Source organism: Syngnathus scovelli, chromosome 1, assembly GCF_024217435.2.
Source record: "Syngnathus scovelli strain Florida chromosome 1, RoL_Ssco_1.2, whole genome shotgun sequence".
Lineage (NCBI taxonomy): Eukaryota > Metazoa > Chordata > Actinopteri > Syngnathiformes > Syngnathidae > Syngnathus > Syngnathus scovelli.
The window spans coordinates 12,963,185-12,982,566 of NC_090847.1; the positions used below are offsets into that span (position 1 = coordinate 12,963,185).

At 50.0% G+C, this 19,382-nt stretch overlaps 2 protein-coding genes across 2 annotated transcripts in view; both read right to left on the reverse strand.

The window, feature by feature from the left end:
- The window catches only part of LOC125988935 (serine/threonine-protein phosphatase 2A 55 kDa regulatory subunit B gamma isoform), a 42,023-nt gene extending 30,027 nt beyond the window's left edge, over nt 1–11,996 (reverse strand). Inside the window, exon 1 of the mRNA XM_049754811.2 lies at nt 11,856–11,996. The gene's annotated coding sequence lies outside the window, so the exon portion shown is untranslated. The remainder of the gene's footprint in view (nt 1–11,855) is intronic.
- A 4,718-nt stretch (nt 11,997–16,714) lies between these two features.
- On the reverse strand, nt 16,715–18,532 carry mif (macrophage migration inhibitory factor). Its single transcript, XM_049755986.2, has 3 exons — nt 18,278–18,532; nt 17,086–17,258; nt 16,715–16,968 (listed from the first exon to the last, which is right to left on the reverse strand). The coding sequence occupies exons 1-3, from the start codon at nt 18,383–18,385 to the stop codon at nt 16,902–16,904; spliced, it is 348 nt and encodes a 115-aa protein (XP_049611943.1). The 5' UTR covers nt 18,386–18,532; the 3' UTR covers nt 16,715–16,901.
- Between the last annotated feature and the right edge of the window lie 850 nt (nt 18,533–19,382).

The following is a 19,382-nucleotide window of genomic DNA, read 5'->3' on the forward strand; positions in this document are numbered from 1 at the left end:
ACCGCCTTGGATGCGCCTTGGTTGCACCTGGACGACGGCGGCTCTGCCTTCAATGCGCCTTGGATTTGCCTGGACGATGCTGGGACCGCCTTGGATGCGCCTGGACGACGGCGGCTCTGCCTTCAATGCGCCTTGGATTTGCCTGGACGATGCTGGGACTGCCTTGGATGCGCCTGGACGACGCCGGGACCGCCTTAGGCATCTGGACGATGCCGGGACTTCCTTGGATGCGCCTTGGATGTGCCTTGGTGTCACCTTGGATGCGCCTTGAATCCGCCTTGGATGTGCCTGGACGACGCCCGGACCGCCTTTGGGTGTGCCTGGACGATTCCGTGAGTCGTCACCTTACCGTGGTGGAGAGGTTTGTGTGTCCCAATGAGCCTAGGAGCCAAGTTGTCTGGGGCTTCATGCCCCTGGTAGGGTCACCCATGGCAAAAGTGTCGTAGGTGAGGCGCCACACGAAGCACGGCTCAAAAAAAAAACCTTATGATGAAAAATATATATATGGACTCAGATTTCTCACCGCATCCAAGGCGGTCCCTGCGTTGTCCAAGCTTAACCAAGGCGGTCCTGGCGTTGCCCAGACGTATCCAAGGCGGTCCCGGCATCATCCAGGGTATCCTAGGCGGTCCCAGCGTCGTCCAGGCGCATCCAAGGTGCATCCAAGGTGCATCCAAAGTCCATCCAAAGTGCATCCAAGGCGCATCCAAGGCGCTTCCAAGGCGCATCAAAGGCAGTCCCGGCGTCATACAGGCGCATCAAAGTCGCATCCAAGGCGGTCCCGGCGTCGTCCAGTCACATCCAAGGCGGTCCCGGCGTGGTCCAGGTGCATTCAAGGCGGTCCCAGCGTCATCCAGGCGCATCCAAGGTGGTCTCGGCTTCGTGCAGGCACATACAAGGCAGTACCAGCGTCGTCCAGGCGCATCCGAGGCGGTCCCAGCGTCGTCCATGCGCATCCGAGGCGGTCCCAGCGTCGTCCAAGCGCATCAAAGGCAGTCCTGGCGTCGTCCAGGCACATCCAAGGCGGTCCCGGCGTGGTCCAGGTGCATTCAAGGCGGTCCCAGCGTCATCCAGGTGCATCCAAGGCGGTCTTGGCTTCTTGCAGGCGGATACAAGGCAGTACCAGCGTCGTCCAGGCGCATCCGAGGCGGTCCCAGCGTCGTCCAAGCGCATCAAAGGCAGTCCTGGCGTCGTCCAGGTGCATCCAAGGCAGTACCGGCGTCGTCCAAGCGCATCCAAGGCTGTTCCAGCGTCGTCCAGAAGCATCCAATGCGGTCCTGGCGTCGTCCAGGCGCATTCATACCGCATTTAAAGCGCATCCAAGGCGCATCCAAGGTGCATCCAAGGCGGTTCTGGCGTCATCCAGGTTTTGATCAAGGCGCATCCAAGGCGGTCTTGGTTTAGTCCAGGCGCCTCCAAGGTGGTCCCGGTGTCGTCCAGGCGCATCCAAGGTGGTCCCGCCGTAATCCAGGCGCATCCATGGCACATCCATGGCACATCCATGGCACATCCATGGCGGTCCCGCGACGTCCAGGCGCATCCATAGCGCATCGAAGAAGCATCGAATGCGGTCCCGACGTCGTCCAGGCGCATTCAAGGTGATCCCGGCGTCGTCCAGTCACATACAAGGCAGTCCCAGCTTCGCCCAGAGGCATACAAGTCGGTCTTGGCATCGTGCAAGGCGCATCCAAGGCGCATCCAATGCGCATCCAAGGCGCATCCAAGGCGCATCCAAGGCGGTCCCGGTGTCGTCAAGGCGCATCCAAAGCGCATGTAAGGCGCATTCAAGGCGCATTCAAGGCAGTCCCGGTGTCATCTAGGCGCATCCAAGGCGCATCCAAGGAAGTCTCTGTGTCGTCTAGGCGCATCCAAGGCGCATCCAAGGCGGTCCCGCCGTAATCCAGGCGCATCCATGGCACATCCATGGCACATCCATGGCGGTCCCGCGACGTCCAGGCGCATTCATAGCGCATCGAAGAAGCATCCAATGCGGTCCCGACGTCGTCCAGGCGCATTCAAGGTGATCCCGGCGTCGTCCAGTCACATACAAGGCAGTCCCAGCTTCGCCCAGAGGCATACAAGTCGGTCTTGGCATCGTGCAAGGCGCATCCAAGGCGCATCCAAGGCGCATCCAAGGCGGTCCCGGTGTCGTCAAGGCAAATCCAAAGCGCATGTAGCGCATTCAAGGCGCATTCAAGGCAGTCCCGGTGTCATCTAGGCGCATCCAAGGCGCATCCAAGGCAGTCTTGGTGTCGTCTAGGCGCATCCAAGGCGCATCCAAGGCGCATCCAAGGCGCATCCAAGGCGCATCCAAGGAGCATTCAAGGCGCATTCAAGGCGGTCCCGGCATCGTCCAGGCGCAACCAAGGCAGTCCCGGCGTCCAGGCACATGCAAAGTGGTCCCGGCGTCGTCCAGGCACATCCAAGGCAATCCCGGCTTTCTTCAGGCGCATCCAAGGAGGTTCAGGCGCCGTCCAAGCGCATCCAAGGCAGTCCGAAAGTCGTTCAGGCGCATCCAAGGCAGTCCTGGCGTTGTCTAGGCACATCCAAAGGGCATCCAAGGCACATCCAAGGAGGTCCTGGAGTCATCTAGGGGTATCCAATGCGGATCCAAGGCACATCCAAGCCGGTCCCGGCGTCGTCCAGGCGCATTCTAGGCGGTACTGTCGTCATCCAGGTGCATCCAAAGCGGTCCCGGCGTCGTCCAGGCGCATCCAAATCGGTCTCGCCGTCGTCCAGGCGCATCCAAGGCGATCCCGGCGGCGTCCAAGGCACATTAAAGGCGGTCCCGGCGTCGTCCAGGCTCATCCAAAGCGGTACTGGCTTCATCCAGGCGCAGCCAATGTGAATCCAAAATGGTCACGGCGTCGCCCAGGTGCATCCAAGGCAGTTGTGGCGTCGTCCAGAAGCATCCAAGGCGGTCGTGGCTTCGTCCAGAGGCATCCAAGGCAGTCCTGGCTTCGTCCAGGTGCGTCTAAGGCGGTCCTGGCTTCGTCCAGTCACATCCAAGGCAATCCTGGCTTCGTTCAGGCAATCATAGCATAGTCCAGGCGCATTCAAGGCGATCCTGGCTTCGTCCAGGTGCATCATTCAGGCCCATCCAAGGCAGTGCCGGCTTCGTCTAGGCACATCCAAGGCAATCCCAGCATTGTCCAGACACAAGCAAGCTGTCCCCGGCATCGTCCAGGCGGATCCCAGGCCGCTCTGCCTTCGTCCACGCGCATCCAAGTTACTCCTGGCTTCATCCAGGCACATCCAAGGTTGTTTTGGCTACGTCCAGGGGCATCCAAGTCAATCTTGGCGTCATCCAGGCGCATCCGAGGCGGTTCTGGCTTCGTCCAGGCACATCCGAGTCAGTCCTGACCTCATCCAGGCGCATCTGAGGAGGTCCCGGTGTCATCCAGGTGCATCCAAGGCGGTCCCGGCGTCGTCCAAGTGCATCCGAGGGAGTCCTGGCATCGTCCAGGCGCACCAAAGGCCGTCCCGGCGTCATCCAGGTGCAGCCGAGGCAATCCCGGCGTCGTCCAGGCACATCCAAGGCAGTCCCGGCGTCGTCCAGGCGCATCCAAGGCAGTATTGGCATCGACCAGGTGCATCCAACCCGATCCCGGCGTCGTCCAGGCACATACAAGGCGGTCCCAGCACCGTCAAGGCGCATTCAAGGCAGTACCGTCATTGTCCAGGCGCATCCAAGATGGTCCCGGCGTCGTCCAGGCGCCTCTGCATTGTCCAGGCGGACCCAAGGCAGTTTTGGCGTCGTCCAGGCGCATCCAAGGCAGTCCCGGCTTCGCCCAGGCAAATCGAAGGTGGTCCCGGCATCATCCAGGTGCCTCGGCGTCGTCCAGGCACAACCAAGGCGGTCCCGGCGTCGTCCAGGCACATCCAAGGCAGTCCCGGCTTCGCCCAGGCGCATCCAAGGTGATCCCGGCGTCGTCCAGGCACATATAAGGCGGTCCTGGAGTCGTCCAAACGCATCCAAGCCGGTCTCGGCGTCGTTCAGGCGGATCCAAGGCGGATCCAAGGTGCATCCAAGGCGGTCCCGGCGTCGTCCAGGCGCAGCCAAGCCGGTCTCAGCGTCGTCCAGGCGCATCCAAGGCGTTTCCAGCGTCATCCAAGGAGCATTCAAGGCGGTCCCGGCGTCGTCCAGGCGCATTCAAGGCAGTCCCGGCTTCATCCAAGTGCATCCAAGGTGAATCCAAAGCCGTCCCAGCGTCAACCAGGCGCGTCCAAGGCGGTCGTGGCGTCATCCAGACGCATCCAAGGCGGTCGTGGCTTCGTCCATTCGCATCCAAGGCAGTCCCGGCGTCGTCCAGGCGCATATGAGGCAGTCCCGGCATCGTCCAGGCGGATCCCAGGCCGCTCTGCCTTCGTCCACGCGCATCCAAGTTAGTCCTGGCTTCATCCAGGCACATCCAAGGTTGTTTTGGCTACGTCCAGGGGCATCCAAGTCAATCTTGGCGTCATCCAGGCGCATCCGAGGCGGTTCTGGCTTCGTCCAGGCACATCCGAGTCAGTCCTGACCTCATCCAGGCGCATCTGAGGAGGTCCCGGCGTCATCCAGTTGCATCCATGGCGGTCCCGGCGTCGTCCAAGTGCATCCGAGGGAGTCCTGGCATCGTCCAGGCGCACCAAAGGCCGTCCCGGCGTCATCCAGGTGCAGCCGAGGCAGTCCTGGCGTCGTCCAGGCACATCCAAGGCAGTCCCGGCGTCGTCCAGGCGCATCCAAGGCAGTATTGGCATCGACCAGGTGCATCCAACCCGATCCCGGCGTCGTCCAGGCACATACAAGGCGGTCCCAGCACCGTCAAGGCGCATTCAAGGCAGTACCGTCATTGTCCAGGCGCATCCAAGATGGTCCCGGCGTCGTCCAGGCGCCTCTGCATTGTCCAGGCGGACCCAAGGCAGTTTTGGCGTCGTCCAGGCGCATCCAAGGCAGTCCCGGCTTCGCCCAGGCAAATCAAAGGTGGTCCCGGCATCATCCAGGTGCCTCGGCGTCGTCCAGGCACAACCAAGGCGGTCCCGGCGTCGTCCAGGCACATCCAAGGCAGTCCCGGCTTCGCCCAGGCGCATCCAAGGTGATCCCGGCGTCGTCCAGGCACATATAAGGCGGTCCTGGCGTCGTCCAAACGCGTCCAAGCCGGTCTCGGCGTCGTTCAGGCGGATCCAAGGCGGATCCAAGGTGCATCCAAGGCGGTCCCGGCGTCGTCCAGGCGCATCCGAGCCGGTCTCAGCGTCGTCCAGGCGCATCCAAGGCGTTCCCGGCGTCGTCCAAGGAGCATTCAAGGCGGTCCCGGCGTCGTCCAGGCGCATTCAAGGCGGTCCCGGCTTCATCCAGGTGCATCCAAGGTGAATCCAAAGCCGTCCCAGCGTCAACCAGGCGCGTCCAAGGCGGTCGTGGCGTCATCCAGACGCATCCAAGGCGGTCGTGGCTTCGTCCATTCGCATCCAAGGCAGTCCCGGCGTCGTCCAGGCGCATATGAGGCAGTCCTGGCTTCGTCCAGGTGCATCCAAGACGGTCCTGGCTTCATCCAGGCGCATCCAAGGCAGTCCAGGCTTTGTCCAGGCAGTCCTAGCTTCATTCAAGCACATCCAAGGCGGTCCTGGCTTCGTCCAGGCGCATCCAAGATAATCCAGGCATCCAATATGGTCCCGGCGTCGTCCAGGCGCATCCAAGGCAGTCCTGGCTTTGTCCAGGCGCATCCAAGGCAGACCTGGCTTCGTTAGGGCGCATCCAAGGCGGTTCTGGCTTGTCTAAGCGCATCCGAGGCGGTCCCGGCGTCGTCCAGGCGGATCCGAGGCAGCTCTGCCTTTGTCCAGGCGCATCCAAGCCGGTCCTTGCTTTGTCCGGGCGCATCCAAGGCGGTTCTGGCTACCTCCAGGCACATCCGAGTCAGTCCCAGCATTGTCCAGGCACATCCAAGGCAGTCTCGGCGTCGTCCACATGCATCCGAGGCAGTCCTGGCTTCGTCCGGGCACATCCAAGGCAGTCCTGGCTTCACCGGGCACATCCAAGACAGTCCTGGCTTCATCCAGGCAGTCCTGGCTTTGTTCAGGCACATCCAACGCACATCCAAGGCGGTCCTGGCTTCGTCCAGGCGTGTCCAAGGAGGTCCCGGCTTCATCCGGGCGCATCCAATGGGGTACCGCCGTCGTCCAGGCGCATCCGAGGCGGTCCAGGTGCATCCAAGGTGGTCCCGGTGTCGTCCAGACACATCCAAGGCCGTCCCGGGTTCGTCCAGGCACATCCAAGGAAGGCAGTCCATGCTTGAGGTTTTTCAGCGAAAACGGGCTGAATATTGTCAACGATCATCCCACTTTGTGAATGCTACTTCAGTCAGCCAGCAAGCACCGTAAGCATCATATAAAGCAGTGTACCAAATTGCTCAGTGCAAAAAAAAAACCACACCATTGCAGAAGAGTTGATACTACCTGCAGCCGTGAATATGGTCTCCGTCATGCTGCCTCATTTTGATTAAAAAAAAAAACTGCACAAATCATTTTATTTATTTTTGTTTTGTAGGTTAAAATGTTTTATACGTATATTGTGCTCCCGAGTTAATGTTGCTCATTACTTTGAATTGAATGTTATTTATTGCTGTTATTTAACTTAATATTATGTATGTTTATTATTATTTTATTGTATTTTTTTTTCAGCATAAAATGGCAGTTGGTCAATGTTTAGAGTTTAAATAATCATAATTTATTTTTGAATTTTAGGCAGTGATGCACATTGAATCTGTTCTGTTACAGACTAAAAAACTATGTTATTAATAGTTAGTTGATCTTTCTTTTTTATTTCTTTTTTGTTTTCTTTAATCATTAAAGAAACATTAAAGTTTAATGTTAATAAGGGTACAAGTGTGGAGGTGCGCAAAATGTTTTCTTCTCCCTAGGGGGGGCATCACAGAAAATGATTGAGAAGCACTGATCTAAGCTTACAGTACACCATTGAAATGCAGGCAAAAAAAAAAACAGGGAAAAAGATTGGTTTATCTTGTTTGTTTTTTACTTTATAAAAACCTACAGTAATAGCATAATTGAAAAGAATGTAAAGAATTACAGTAAAACAGTTTGTACATAATGATTTCATGCTTCAGTATAATGCAAAGAGTTGAGCCACGAAGCGTCAGTTATTAGTATACACAATATATGCCCGTGAGCATTGTTATATTTTCTGCCTACAGAAAAGTTGATGAGTTATAGCGACATCAACATTGATCTAGGTTTGTTAGCATTAGCTAAAAGTAAAAGTAAAAAGAAAGGATTTTATGAAAGTACATATCCGTAGTTAAAACGTAATCTGTAGTATTAAAGCAGAGGTATACAACAACATAATAATATGAAATTAGATTAACATTACTTCTCTAAAACGCTTAAACCCTCAAACTCGGCCACAATATGGCAATAATAATATTCCAGCTGGTTATCAACACTTTGGGGCAGTCAAAGACACCAAAATACTGTATTATGAATATTTTAGAAAATCATGAAGTATGGCAGGCTAAACTACGAGCTAAAGATACGTCGGGCTGTCTTGAATGCTAAGTTAGCGCCAAGCTTGCGCGAACGAGAACACTACAATGCTACCAATATTAGTTTATCGTATCACTTAAAATTTTTGTTTATTTTTACACTCGTCATATTATTACGATATTTGGTAATAGTTAACTTACAATACATCGTTCTTACCTCATGCGTTTCAACGCGATTTAAAATGGAGACAACCGGCATTTTAATCACACGCACCTGCGCAACACGATAGTACCAACCTAGTATTCACAGTTAATCTAGGCCACAATGTGGCAATATTAATAATGCAGCTGGTTAACAACACTTTTGGGCAGTCAAAGACACGAAAATACAGTATGAATATCAACCAATTGAAAACGAAGAAACACTGGACATCATATTTTCAAATAGACGAGATAAACACATTTTTCACGAGACATACCTTTCGGTTTTCCCATATTAAGGGGCAAGTCTATAAACCGTTCTAACAGTGGACACCATTTCCATACATTTATTTGTAAAGCGGTTTAGAAAAAAAATCGTGAAGTATGGTAGGCTAAGCTACAAGCTCGTAGTTTAGCGCGAATTTAGCATACGGGATGGATGCTAAATTCGCGCTAAACTACGCGCGAACGAGAACATTTACTACAACACTACCTTTATTAGTACGACAATAGTTTATACTATCATTTAATAAAGTTGTTTATTATTACACTCGCCATATTATTACGATTGTTGGTAGTAAACTCTTAACATCGTATAACATCGTTCTGACCCCATGCGTTCCTAGCTCTTTAAAACAGAGACAGGCGGCATTTGATTACACACCTGCGCAGCACAATAGAACCGACCTAGTATTCACAGTTAATTACTGATTAAAATGAACTATATGAATAAAACGAACACAATGAAATTAAATAATGTCCATCCATCCATCCATCCATCCATCTTCTTTCGCTTATCCGGGGTCGGGTCGCGGGGGCAGCAGCTTTAGGAGGGACTCCCAGACTTCCCTCTCCCCAGCCACTTCATCCAGCTCATCCCGGGGGATCCCAAGGCGTTCCCAGGCCAGCTGAGAGACATAGTCTCTCCAGCGCGTCCTGGGTCGTCCCCGGGGTCTCCTACCGGTGGGACATGCCCGGAACACCTCCCCAGGGAGGCGTCCAGGAGGCATCCTGATAAGATGCCCGAGCCACCTCATCTGGCTCCTCTCAACGTGGAGGAGTAGCGACTCTACTCCGAGTCTCTCCCGGATGACCGAGCTTCTCACCCTATCTCTAAGGGAGAGCCCGGACATCCTGCGGAGAAAACTCATTTCGGCCGCTTGTATCCGAGATCTCGTTCTTTCGGTCACGACCCATAGCTCGTGACCATAGGTGAGGGTAGGAGCGTAAATCGACCGGTAAATTGAGAGCTTTGCCTTTTGGCTCAGCTCTCTCTTCACCACAACGGACCGGTACAGGGTCCGTATTACTGCCGACGCTGCACCGATCCGCCTGTCGATCTCACGCTCCATCCTCCCCTCACTCGTGAACAAGACTCCAAGATACTTGAACTCCTCCACTTGGGGCAGGATCTCATCCCCGATCCGGAGAGGGCATTCCACCCTTTTCCGATCGAGGACCATGGACTCTGATTTGGAGGTGCTGACCCTCATCCCGACCGCTTCACACTCGGCTGCGAACCGTTCCAGCGAGAGCTGGAGATCACGGCCTGAAGAAGCCAACAGCACCACGTCATCTGCAAAAAGCAGAGACGCGATGCTGAGGTCCCCAAACCGGACCCCCTCAACGCCTCGGCTGCGCCTAGAAATTCTGTCCATAAAAATTATGAACAGAATCGGTGACAAAGGGCAGCCTTGGCGGAGTCCAACCCTCACTGGGAACGAATCCGACTTACTGCCGGAAATGCGGACCAGACTCTGGCATCGGTGATACAGGGACCGAACCGCCCTTATCAGTTGGCTCGGCACCCCGTACTCCCGAAGCACCCTCCACAGAACCTCCCGAGGGACACGGTCGAACGCCTTCTCCAAGTCCACAAAACACATGTGGACTGGTTGGGCGAACTCCCATGCACCCTCGAGGATCCTGCCGAGGGTGTAGAGCTGGTCCACTGTTCCACGGCCAGGACGAAAGCCACACTGCTCCTCCTGAATCCGAGGTTCGACCTCCCGACGGACCCTCCTCTCCAGCACCCCTGAATAGACCTTACCAGGGAGGCTGAGGAGTGTGATTCCCCTGTAATTGGAACACATCCTCCGGTCCCCCTTCTTAAAGAGGGGAACCACCACCCCAGTCTGCCAATCCAGAGGCACTGTCCCCGATGTCCACGCAACGTTGTAGAGGCGTGTCAGCCATGACAGCCCCACAACATCCAGAGCCTTTAAGAACTCTGGGCGGATCTCATCCACCCCCGGGGCCTTGCCACCGAGGAGTTTTTTAACTACCTCAGTGACTTCGACCCCAGAGATTGGAGAATCCGCCTCAGAGTCTCTAGGCCCTGCTTCCTCAATGGAAGGCGTGTAGGTGGAATTGAGGAGGTCTTCGAAGTATTCTCCCCACCGACTCACGACGTCCCGAGTCGAGGTCAGCAGCACGCCACCCTCACTGTAAACAGTGTTGACGTTGCACTGCTTCCCCCTCCTGAGACGCCGGATGGTGGACCAGAATTTCCTCGAAGCCGTCCGAAAGTCATTCTCCATGGCCTCACCGAACTCCTCCCACGCCCGGGTTTTTGCCTCAGCAACCGCCGAAGCCGCGTTCCGCTTGGCCATCCGGTACCTGTCAGCTGCCTCCGGAGTCCCGCAGGCCAAAACGGCCCGATAGGACTCCTTCTTCAGCTTGACGGCATCCCTTACCGCCGGTGTCCACCAGCGGGTTCGGGGATTGCCGCCACGACAGGCACCAACGACCTTACGGCCACAGCTCCGGTCGGCCGCCTCAACAATGGAGGCACGGAACATGGTCCACTCAGACTCAATGTCCCCCGCCTCCCCCGGGACGTGGGAAAAGCTCTGCCGGAGGTGGGAGTTGAAGCTCTTCCTGACAGGAGATTCTGCCAGACGTTCCCAGCAGACCCTCACAGAGCGTTTGGGTCTGCCAGGTCGGACCGGCATCTTCCCCCACCATCGGAGCCAACCCACCACCAGGTGGTGATCAGTTGACAGCTCCGCCCCTCTCTTCACCCGAGTGCCAAAACATGCGGCCGCAAATCCGATGACACGACTACAAAGTCGATCATCGAACCGCGGCCTAGGGTGTCCAGGTGCCAAGTGCACACATGGACACCCTTATGTTTGAACATGGTGTTCATTATTGAAAATCCGTGTCGAGCACAGAAGTCCAACAATAGAACACCGCTCGGGTTCAGATCAGGGGGGCCGTTCCTCCCAATCACGCCCTTCCAGGTCTCACTGTCATTGCCCACGTGAGCATTGAAGTCACCCAGTAGAACGATAGAGTCCCCAGAAGGAGCGCTCTCCAGCACTTCCTCCAGGGACCCCAAGAAGGGTGGGTACTCTGAGCTGCTGTTTGGTGCATAGACACAAACAACAGTCAGGACCCGTCCCCCCACCCGAAGGCGGAGGGAGGCTACCCTCTCGTTCACCGGGGTGAACCCCAATGTGCAGGCGCCCAGCCGGGGGGCAATAAGTATACCCACACCTGCTCGACGCCTCTCACCGTGGGCAACTCCAGAGTGGAAGAGAGTCCAGCCCCTCTCGAGAGGGCTTGTACCGGAACCCAAACTGTGTGTGGAGGCTAGTCCGACTATATCTAGTCGGAATCTTTCTGCCTCGCACACCAGCTCGGGCTCCTTTCCAGCCAGAGAGGTGACATTCCATGTCCCAAGAGCCAGCTTCTGCAGCCGGGGATCAGACCGCCAAGGTCCCCGCCTTTGGCTGCCGCCCAGCTCACATTGCACCCGACCCCTTCGGCCCCTCCCACAGGTGGTGAGCCCATGGGAAGGGGGACCCACGTTTCCATTTCGGGCTATGCCCGGCCGGGCCCCATGGGCGAAGGCCCGGCCACCAGACGCTCGCCTTCGAGCCCCGCCTCCAGGCCTGGCTCCAGAGGGAGGCCCCGGTGACCCGCGTCCGGGCGAGGGAAAACTAAGTCCATTTATATCACTCATCATAAGGGGCTTGGGTGAGCCGTGCTTTGTCTGACCCCTCACCTAGGACCCGTTTGCCATGGGTGACCCTACCAGGGGCATGAAGCCCCCGACAACATGGCTCCTAGGATCATAGGGGCACGCAAACCCCTCCACCACGATAAGGTGACGACTCGCGGATAATAATGTCGTCAAATAAAATACTAGATGAAAAAAACGCCAAAATAACTTACTTTGTCACGGATACGATGCGATGTGTTGAAGAAATGAACCACCGCTTCCACTTTCCTTTTCCCTCGTCACTTCGTGAGCTACAAAGCGCTATATATGCACAAAGCAAACAAAGCACTTGCACAGAGCCCAGTAAAACCTCGTTAGCATAAAAAAAGTGCTCTAAGCTTTGTAAAGAAAGTGTGACTTTGATGATGTCTGTGTACAAGCAATTGTATACTATATAGGTAGTTTCAGTGTTGCAAAACTAGTACAGAGTACTCATTCTTAGAATTTTGGATTGTGCAACATCATGTAAAATAGGCATACATTTGTGTGTAGTTGGTACTCAGCTCAAATCTACGGCATACTGTACATATGTGCATCTCCGTGCATGTATGTTTGTATCAGTGTTTGGCCCTTTAAAAGGAGAAGATAAGGGGAGCAGACATTATCTGCTTCTGTCGTGTCGGCTTTGCACCAGGTCCCCCACACTGTGGTCTAGTCACACATGGATGCCAAGTGGGTGTACCTGAACACATCTCTCTCACACACACACACACACACACACACACACACACACACACACACACACACACGCACGCACGCACGCACGCACACGCACACACACACACACACACACACACACACGATTCCTCCACTGTGGCAGCAGAGTGATGGCTGCCAGTAACAGTTGGTACCGTCGCTGGTGCTGGCTGACTTCCACTGTGCATTAACCCCCCCCCCTCCCCCCTCACAGCTTCCCTTCTTTCTGCATGCACATTTCCCATTAACTCAAAACCCACCAACAGTTTCACACATGTAGAGTAATATTGTACGTTTTAATCGTTGTATCCACCAGCTCAGCTTCAACCACAAGACAACAAATCCTCCTCTGGTTAAATCTATAATCCTGCTGCCATTTTTTGTTTTTCACATTTTTAGTTTCTTTAGCACATACAAGTTGACCAAGTAAGTAAAAGTGTCAGCATTCAAAGAGGAACAAAATTAATTCCATCATCACTCAAACAGCCCAACAGCTACATGCTCTCTTTACAAAAAAAATGATCAAGCCATCATAATCATCAGGACATGGAACAGGTTTGTAAGAGTGTATCAGGTCAGCTTGTTGACCCAGCCTACCTGACCTGGCCAGTCTCCTGTAGCGACCAAGACATTAGGCTTTGGACTAGTGTTGTTACCTTGGCGACAAAGAACTATAAGTCTGCCAATGTCATCATCACTTGGACATGGATATGCCCTGGAGTGAAGATTGTGTTCTCACATGATTTACAAGCACAATTGCAGGACTCCAAATGTGGTGAGAGTTACTGTACAGGTTTTGGGGAGATAAAAGTCATTCAAGTGGTTTTAGCTTAATGAAATGGTGATTCGCATCGACTCTGTAGAATCCTCAACGATTTATGTTTAGTGATTAAAGTGCTCGCTGACATTTTACAGTCAACACCTTTTCATTTATGTGACGTAGTGCTGGAGAATGTTAAAATGAGTTTCAGACAAATATGGATAAGTGGAGGTATAAGAGAGGCTCTGCTATGCCCCGCATCCAGTCTACATGATAACAATCAGCATCCTTGATCAGGAGCACCATTGTGTCCTGTAATGCTTGTGACCTTGTGCCCCACTGTTGACCAGGTGCTTGTTCCCTTTGGACAAACCCCCACGACACTGGTCGCTTAGCAACCAGTGACCCGCTGGGAGTGGGAATGCATTCAATTGCTGAAACACTTTCCGAAAGGAAAGGTAAGATAATATACTTCCAATTAATACTTTCACCTAATACAGTTAGTGTTCCTGAATTCATGCTAATATCATCAACATCAAAATGTAGCTCTAACATTTGGGCTGATTCAAAAAATTATCAAAGATGAATATGTGTAGCAACTCCCAGTCTGATAATACTGGCACATTAAGTTGAGAAGTTAAATACTAACTGCAGACATTGGATCAACCCTGAGCAGGGATGTTGTAATCCGTTAAGAGACAATTCGCTACTATAATGGCAACCCACATGAAAGCGGAGATTACGATCAGAAGTCCCCGAGCACCAGCAAATGCTCACACCACATAAAAAGCACCAGAGGGAGAAGCATGTTACATGTACGTATCACATGACCTGCAATGAGCTGTTTCCTACTGCCTCCTGTAGCGCACAGGCAAATATTGCCTTACTACATTATACACCATCATGACAAATTTCTGAGATTGGAGCAATAATTGGGGTATCTGGGGGATCATTTTACTCCCAAGGGATCATAGGATGGTGATGGAATGACACTATGGCTCGAAGGCAAGAAGTTGAGAGGATTTTTTTTCATACCCCTGGTGAATTAAATCAGCTGCCTGAGGGTGGGGGAAATAAACTGAAACATGGGCTCATAAAAGGGAAACAGCACATTAGAGCCCAGCCAGACGTGGGGAATCGTGATGATGACATCTATTGTGAGCACTAACATTAAGAACTCATTTATACCACGTCACCCTGTACTGCAGGAATGGTCTGCGAAGCCATTAAAAACCATAATTTATATTGTCTGCTTTTACTTAATGTTCGAGAGCAGAAAGCAAACATACTACTGTATACCTGCATCATCATACATGGATTTGCTCTGCTGTTTTTTTCCCACACATCTCAGTCCTCCGAGGTCAGCTGATCATTTGTTGTTCCAGTTGGTGCAAAGCTTCTTAGAGCAGGAAAGAGATTACATATTAACAATTGTATAAACAGAAAACACTGCTAAATCACCATGACCCACTTTGAATACATACAATCAAATAAAGGTACTTTCAAACCCAAATCTGTGTGAGAAACTGGGTTTTGATCTGGATTTTACAACCATACACAGAATACGGTACGTTGCAGAGCATGAAATGGTCTAAAAATCTGTAGCTTAACTCAGCAGCAGTTCACTTCCACTAGTAGTTCTCAAACCTACTGAACAATACTGAACACATCCATTCATGTGTTTGTCTTTTCCCATTCCTCTGGACAGATGACCCTTTGGGAGAGATGAGGGTCCAATGAGACTCTGCTGCCTGGGGGAGAAACATAGAGTATAATCACAAGTCATTCCCAAGTGAAACAAACGTCCCACTGCTACCATTTAAATACATACCTAAAGGCTGATCGGGCTGTTTTTTTTTTCTTTTTCTTTGAGTTAAAAATCTTGTCAATTCCATACAGATCACATTGAGAACTCAAGCACACAAATAATGGTTTGTCCGTATGTGCTTGCTCCGAGACTGACTCAAGAGACATTTGATGTGCAATCGTGCAAATGTATGCAAAGATCAGGGAAAAAATATCAGACTATTAAGAGCACAGTGTGAAATGTGCTGAGGGCCGAATCTAGAAAATATTGAGATTTACTTGTGTGTTAATGCTGCCACCCAGTGTAGGCCATCGGCTATATCGCAAAAAGTGCCTAGAAAATGACTTGCTCCAGCGTAAGTAAATATATATATATATATATATATATATATATATATACATATTATATATATATATTATATATATATATATATAATATATATATATATATATATATATATATATATATATATATATATATATATATATATATATATATATATATATATATATATATATATATATATATATATATATATATATATATATATATACATATTTCACCATAGACATTAGAATTTCTGTCTCGCACTCTTTTGTGTGTGTGCGTGTGTGCGTATGTGCGTGCGTGTGTGTATGTGTGTGTGTGCGTGCGTACGTGCGTGCGTGCGTGTATCCGTCCGTCCTTCTGTCGAAAACATGTAAAACACAAACTGCCTTTCATAAAAATATAGATATAATAAAATGTATTTTGCCCCCAGGAATTTTCTTGTGTACTTTATCTCTCACGTTGTCACAGCATGTGATGCAATTCAGTTGAGATCAATGAGAAAACATTATTTTACACTGTGTGCTTTATTGTAGGGGAGAAACCAGTGCAAAGCTACGTGAAATAAACTTAGGTGTTCTAGCTTCTTGATCATTTTTAACTGTGACTCTTCAAAACAGATCAAAAGATTTTCTCTGAGGAACTGGCTCAATGACATCTCAGCCAAAAGTTGGGTTATTTCAGATTAATATAAATGCTGAAATACACAAAAGTAGAAACGTGTTGATGATAACGGCCAGAGAGGGAAGAATAGTATATGTATTGATAGCATACAGATGCAGATGTGGTTGATAGGCACCACGTTACAACAAACTTTGGAGTCTAGAATACCTTCGGGCCAACCGTTGAAAAAAGTTGTTTACTTTCAAACACCAATGGGCAGTATTTTAATATGAATTTGAATCTTAACAGACGTTCATCACGCAATGATACAAGTATGGTTACGAAAGTGTCTTGTATGAAATAACTTTTCAAAGTGACAATGAAAAGTGCTCCTTCTCTCAATTCCTACTTGCTGTATTTGTTTGTCAGATTCTTGCCAACAGTAGTTAAATGTTAAGTTTGTGTTTTATTTTCTAATTATAAATTATGGGTGAAGAAAATAATAATGATGTCCAAGATGAGACTTAATTTATTGTTTTGTTCCATCATGGTGAATTACTTGCGATTTGTTGCTTTATGTAGTGTTTTTTTTTACTCTGTATTCTGTGCTCTCATACGCTTTCTTAAAAAGTCTCTTTATGTCGGGTTGCTTGGTTTCTTTCTCACAAAATGCCACACGCAACTAAGATTTAACAGATCTTCCTTTGAGTGTAAAACAGTTGGTATATTTTCACACAGCAAATATATGAGAAATCTTCACCTATCATGACATTTCGACACATTTGATGTCTATATATATTAAAGACGCAATACGAAATACGAGACAATTAGAAAAAAAATTGTGCAACCAGATGTACTTTAATGCAGAGGGAAAAGATACATTAAAAGCTATACCGACTAAACAAATACTACAAGATCAATCAGCAAGCTCATCTTCTAATGTTAATTTGGCTTCTTGGCAAATTTTAACTACGACTCTTCATTACAACTGGAACGATATTTTCGTTGAGGTCCTCAACCTCCATCTCATCCAAAAGTAGAATTGTTCGTGGCCACATTGCTCGCATCCATGTCCACAAAATTGATATAAATCCTGAAATAGACAAAAAGAGAGATTGTGGATGTACTGTAAATGGTGAGGAGAGAACAATTGTGTTAAAATGCTAGTGACCATCTTATCTCATGATAATGGATGGTTAGCATAATATACCTGTCAGGAGATACACCCAGGTGTTTGTTGAGAAGTCCACACAGTAGCTTAGAGTACTGCTTGTTATAAGCAGAGCCGATCTTCCCAATGCTGTGGAGGGAGCAGAGAGCACACGGGTCTCCCTTCCCACCAAACATCATCATTTGCCCCGGGTTGATATGCACAGCAATGTACTGATGCATACAAAAAACAGACACAACAAATGGGCGGATCATTCAATTAATATCACACATATATTCATTTTGAAATTTTCAGCGTTTTAAAACAAATTATTTCCTCAGTATGGAATTATTTTCACATAAACGTTACGTCTGTGACTCCACCTCCGGCCCTCCCTGTGTGGAGTTTGCATGTTCTCCCCGGGCCCGCGTGGGTTTTCTCCGGGCACTCCGGTTTCCTCCCACATTCCAAAAACATGCTTGGTAGGCCGATTGAAGACTCCAAATTGTCCCTAGGTGTGAGTGTGAGTGCGATTGGTTGTCTGTCTCTGTGTGCCCTGCGATTGGCTGGCAACCAATTCAGGGTGTCCCCCGCCTACTGCCCGATGACGGCTGGGATAGGCTCCAGCACGCCCGCGACCCCCGTGGGGACTAAGCGGTTCAGAAAATGGATGGATGGATGGTTACGTCTGTGACATTCAGTGGACAACAAAGGCAACAAATACTTCAAAAATAATTAATTAAAAATGCAGTAAACGTGTTCCCTTATTTTATTATTTGCAAAAATCATCCCAACCAGCTGGATTGAATCCCTAACATGAAGTGTATGGGCCGCGGGTCGTCGGTTTGACACCTTTGGGAAAACGCGAACGACACAACTCAGCATAAATGACATCAAGTAAATTGCTCAGACCTTGGGGATACTGCCAAATCATCTTGTCTGTCACATTTTTCACTATTTTTAATGAAGATATATATATATAAACTTAAACCACGGTATTAAATAAGACACATTGTGTAGTTTCTGAAAAGCAAGATCAGCTGAATTCAACACACCACAGTCATTCAAAAGAATACACTAACACGGAAACTTCTACATGTTTATCCTTGTATGTCCTGTATAATATTTTATAGAGTCTATAATATATAATATACATATGTCTATAATTTAGACATATCTGCAAATAACTCTGAAACAAGTAAGAAAGCCAGGTGATGAACAGTAACAGGACGAATGCGTGTCGCTGTCATACCTGTGCAGGCTTGCCCATCGCTTTAGCCAGCTCCTCGGTAACTTCTGACAGCAGGGCCTGCGGCACGCTGTCTTGAGCCACGTTGGTGTTAACTACAAACATCGGCATGGTTTCCACACGAACAATCTTCGGTTCTTTCAAAAGACAAATCGCGACTCTCTCTGACTGACTGGAAGAAAACCCCGAGCTCCGGAAGCTGCGAGCGATGGAGTCATAGACCTACTATATACCAAGATGTCGCATCTTGTGGGTTGGCTCCTTGCTGCAACACGTCAGCGCATCTGCCATATTTAAGGTGACAGAACCGCCCGTAATCTTGTTATTAAATGCACTGAACCCATTCAATAAACAAACTAAATACATTGGGGAAATAGGTAGGCACATAAACAATGTCACTTTTCAATGAGTATACATGTTTACAATGAACTCCCAGCACATTCACAATTTTGCGAATACATTTAAACTATCGTGCATTATTGTCTGTTTTTGTGCTCAGACCAAAACCATGTTAAATGTAAACGTTTTGCTTTGTCAACATTTTGTGCCATTTTAGGGACAAGGAACTCTGTTGAAGTGAGGGGAGGAGCTATATTCAGTCAGGCCGTAGCCTTGTCAAGTAGGAAAAAAGCGATTTGCCACCATCTTATGGCAGCTATAGGCAACCACACCTTAGAGGTTTAGGTAACTGATCCACAACTATAAATGTATATCATTCACTGCTGCTGGGATAATGAATATTTTAATGAGTAAGGTACTAATAATTATTATATCGATCAACCGCAAATTTCAATCAGCGATGACTTTATTTGTCCCTATATGTGTGCAGGGCTCTCCTCCGGACCTTCTATGACTCTGTGGTGGCCTCAGCCATCCTCTACGCTGTGGTCTGCTGGGGTGGGGGCAGTACTGACCGGGACAGGGGGAGACTGAATAAGATGGTCAGAAGAGCGAGCTTTGTCCTGGGCTGTCCCCTGGACTCCATTGAGGTTCTGGGACGTTGATTAAACTTAAATCCATCATGGACAACACCTCTCACCCCCTCCATGAGATTGTGCGGTTGATTCCACCTCCGGCCCTCCCTGTGTGGAGTTTGCATGTTCTCCCC

Excerpts from the sequence above, each read along its gene's own strand:
- mif (XM_049755986.2), bottom strand. The coding sequence starts at position 18,385 with ATGCCGATGTTTGTAGTTAACACCAACGTGGCTCAAGACAGCGTGCCG. Across the intron at positions 17,259-18,277 it reads CGATGGGCAAGCCTGCACAG|TACATTGCTGTGCATATCAA; the intron begins GTATGACAGCGA and ends TGTATGCATCAG. Across the intron at positions 16,969-17,085 it reads CTGGGTGTATCTCCTGACAG|GATTTATATCAATTTTGTGG; the intron begins GTATATTATGCT and ends TGTCTATTTCAG.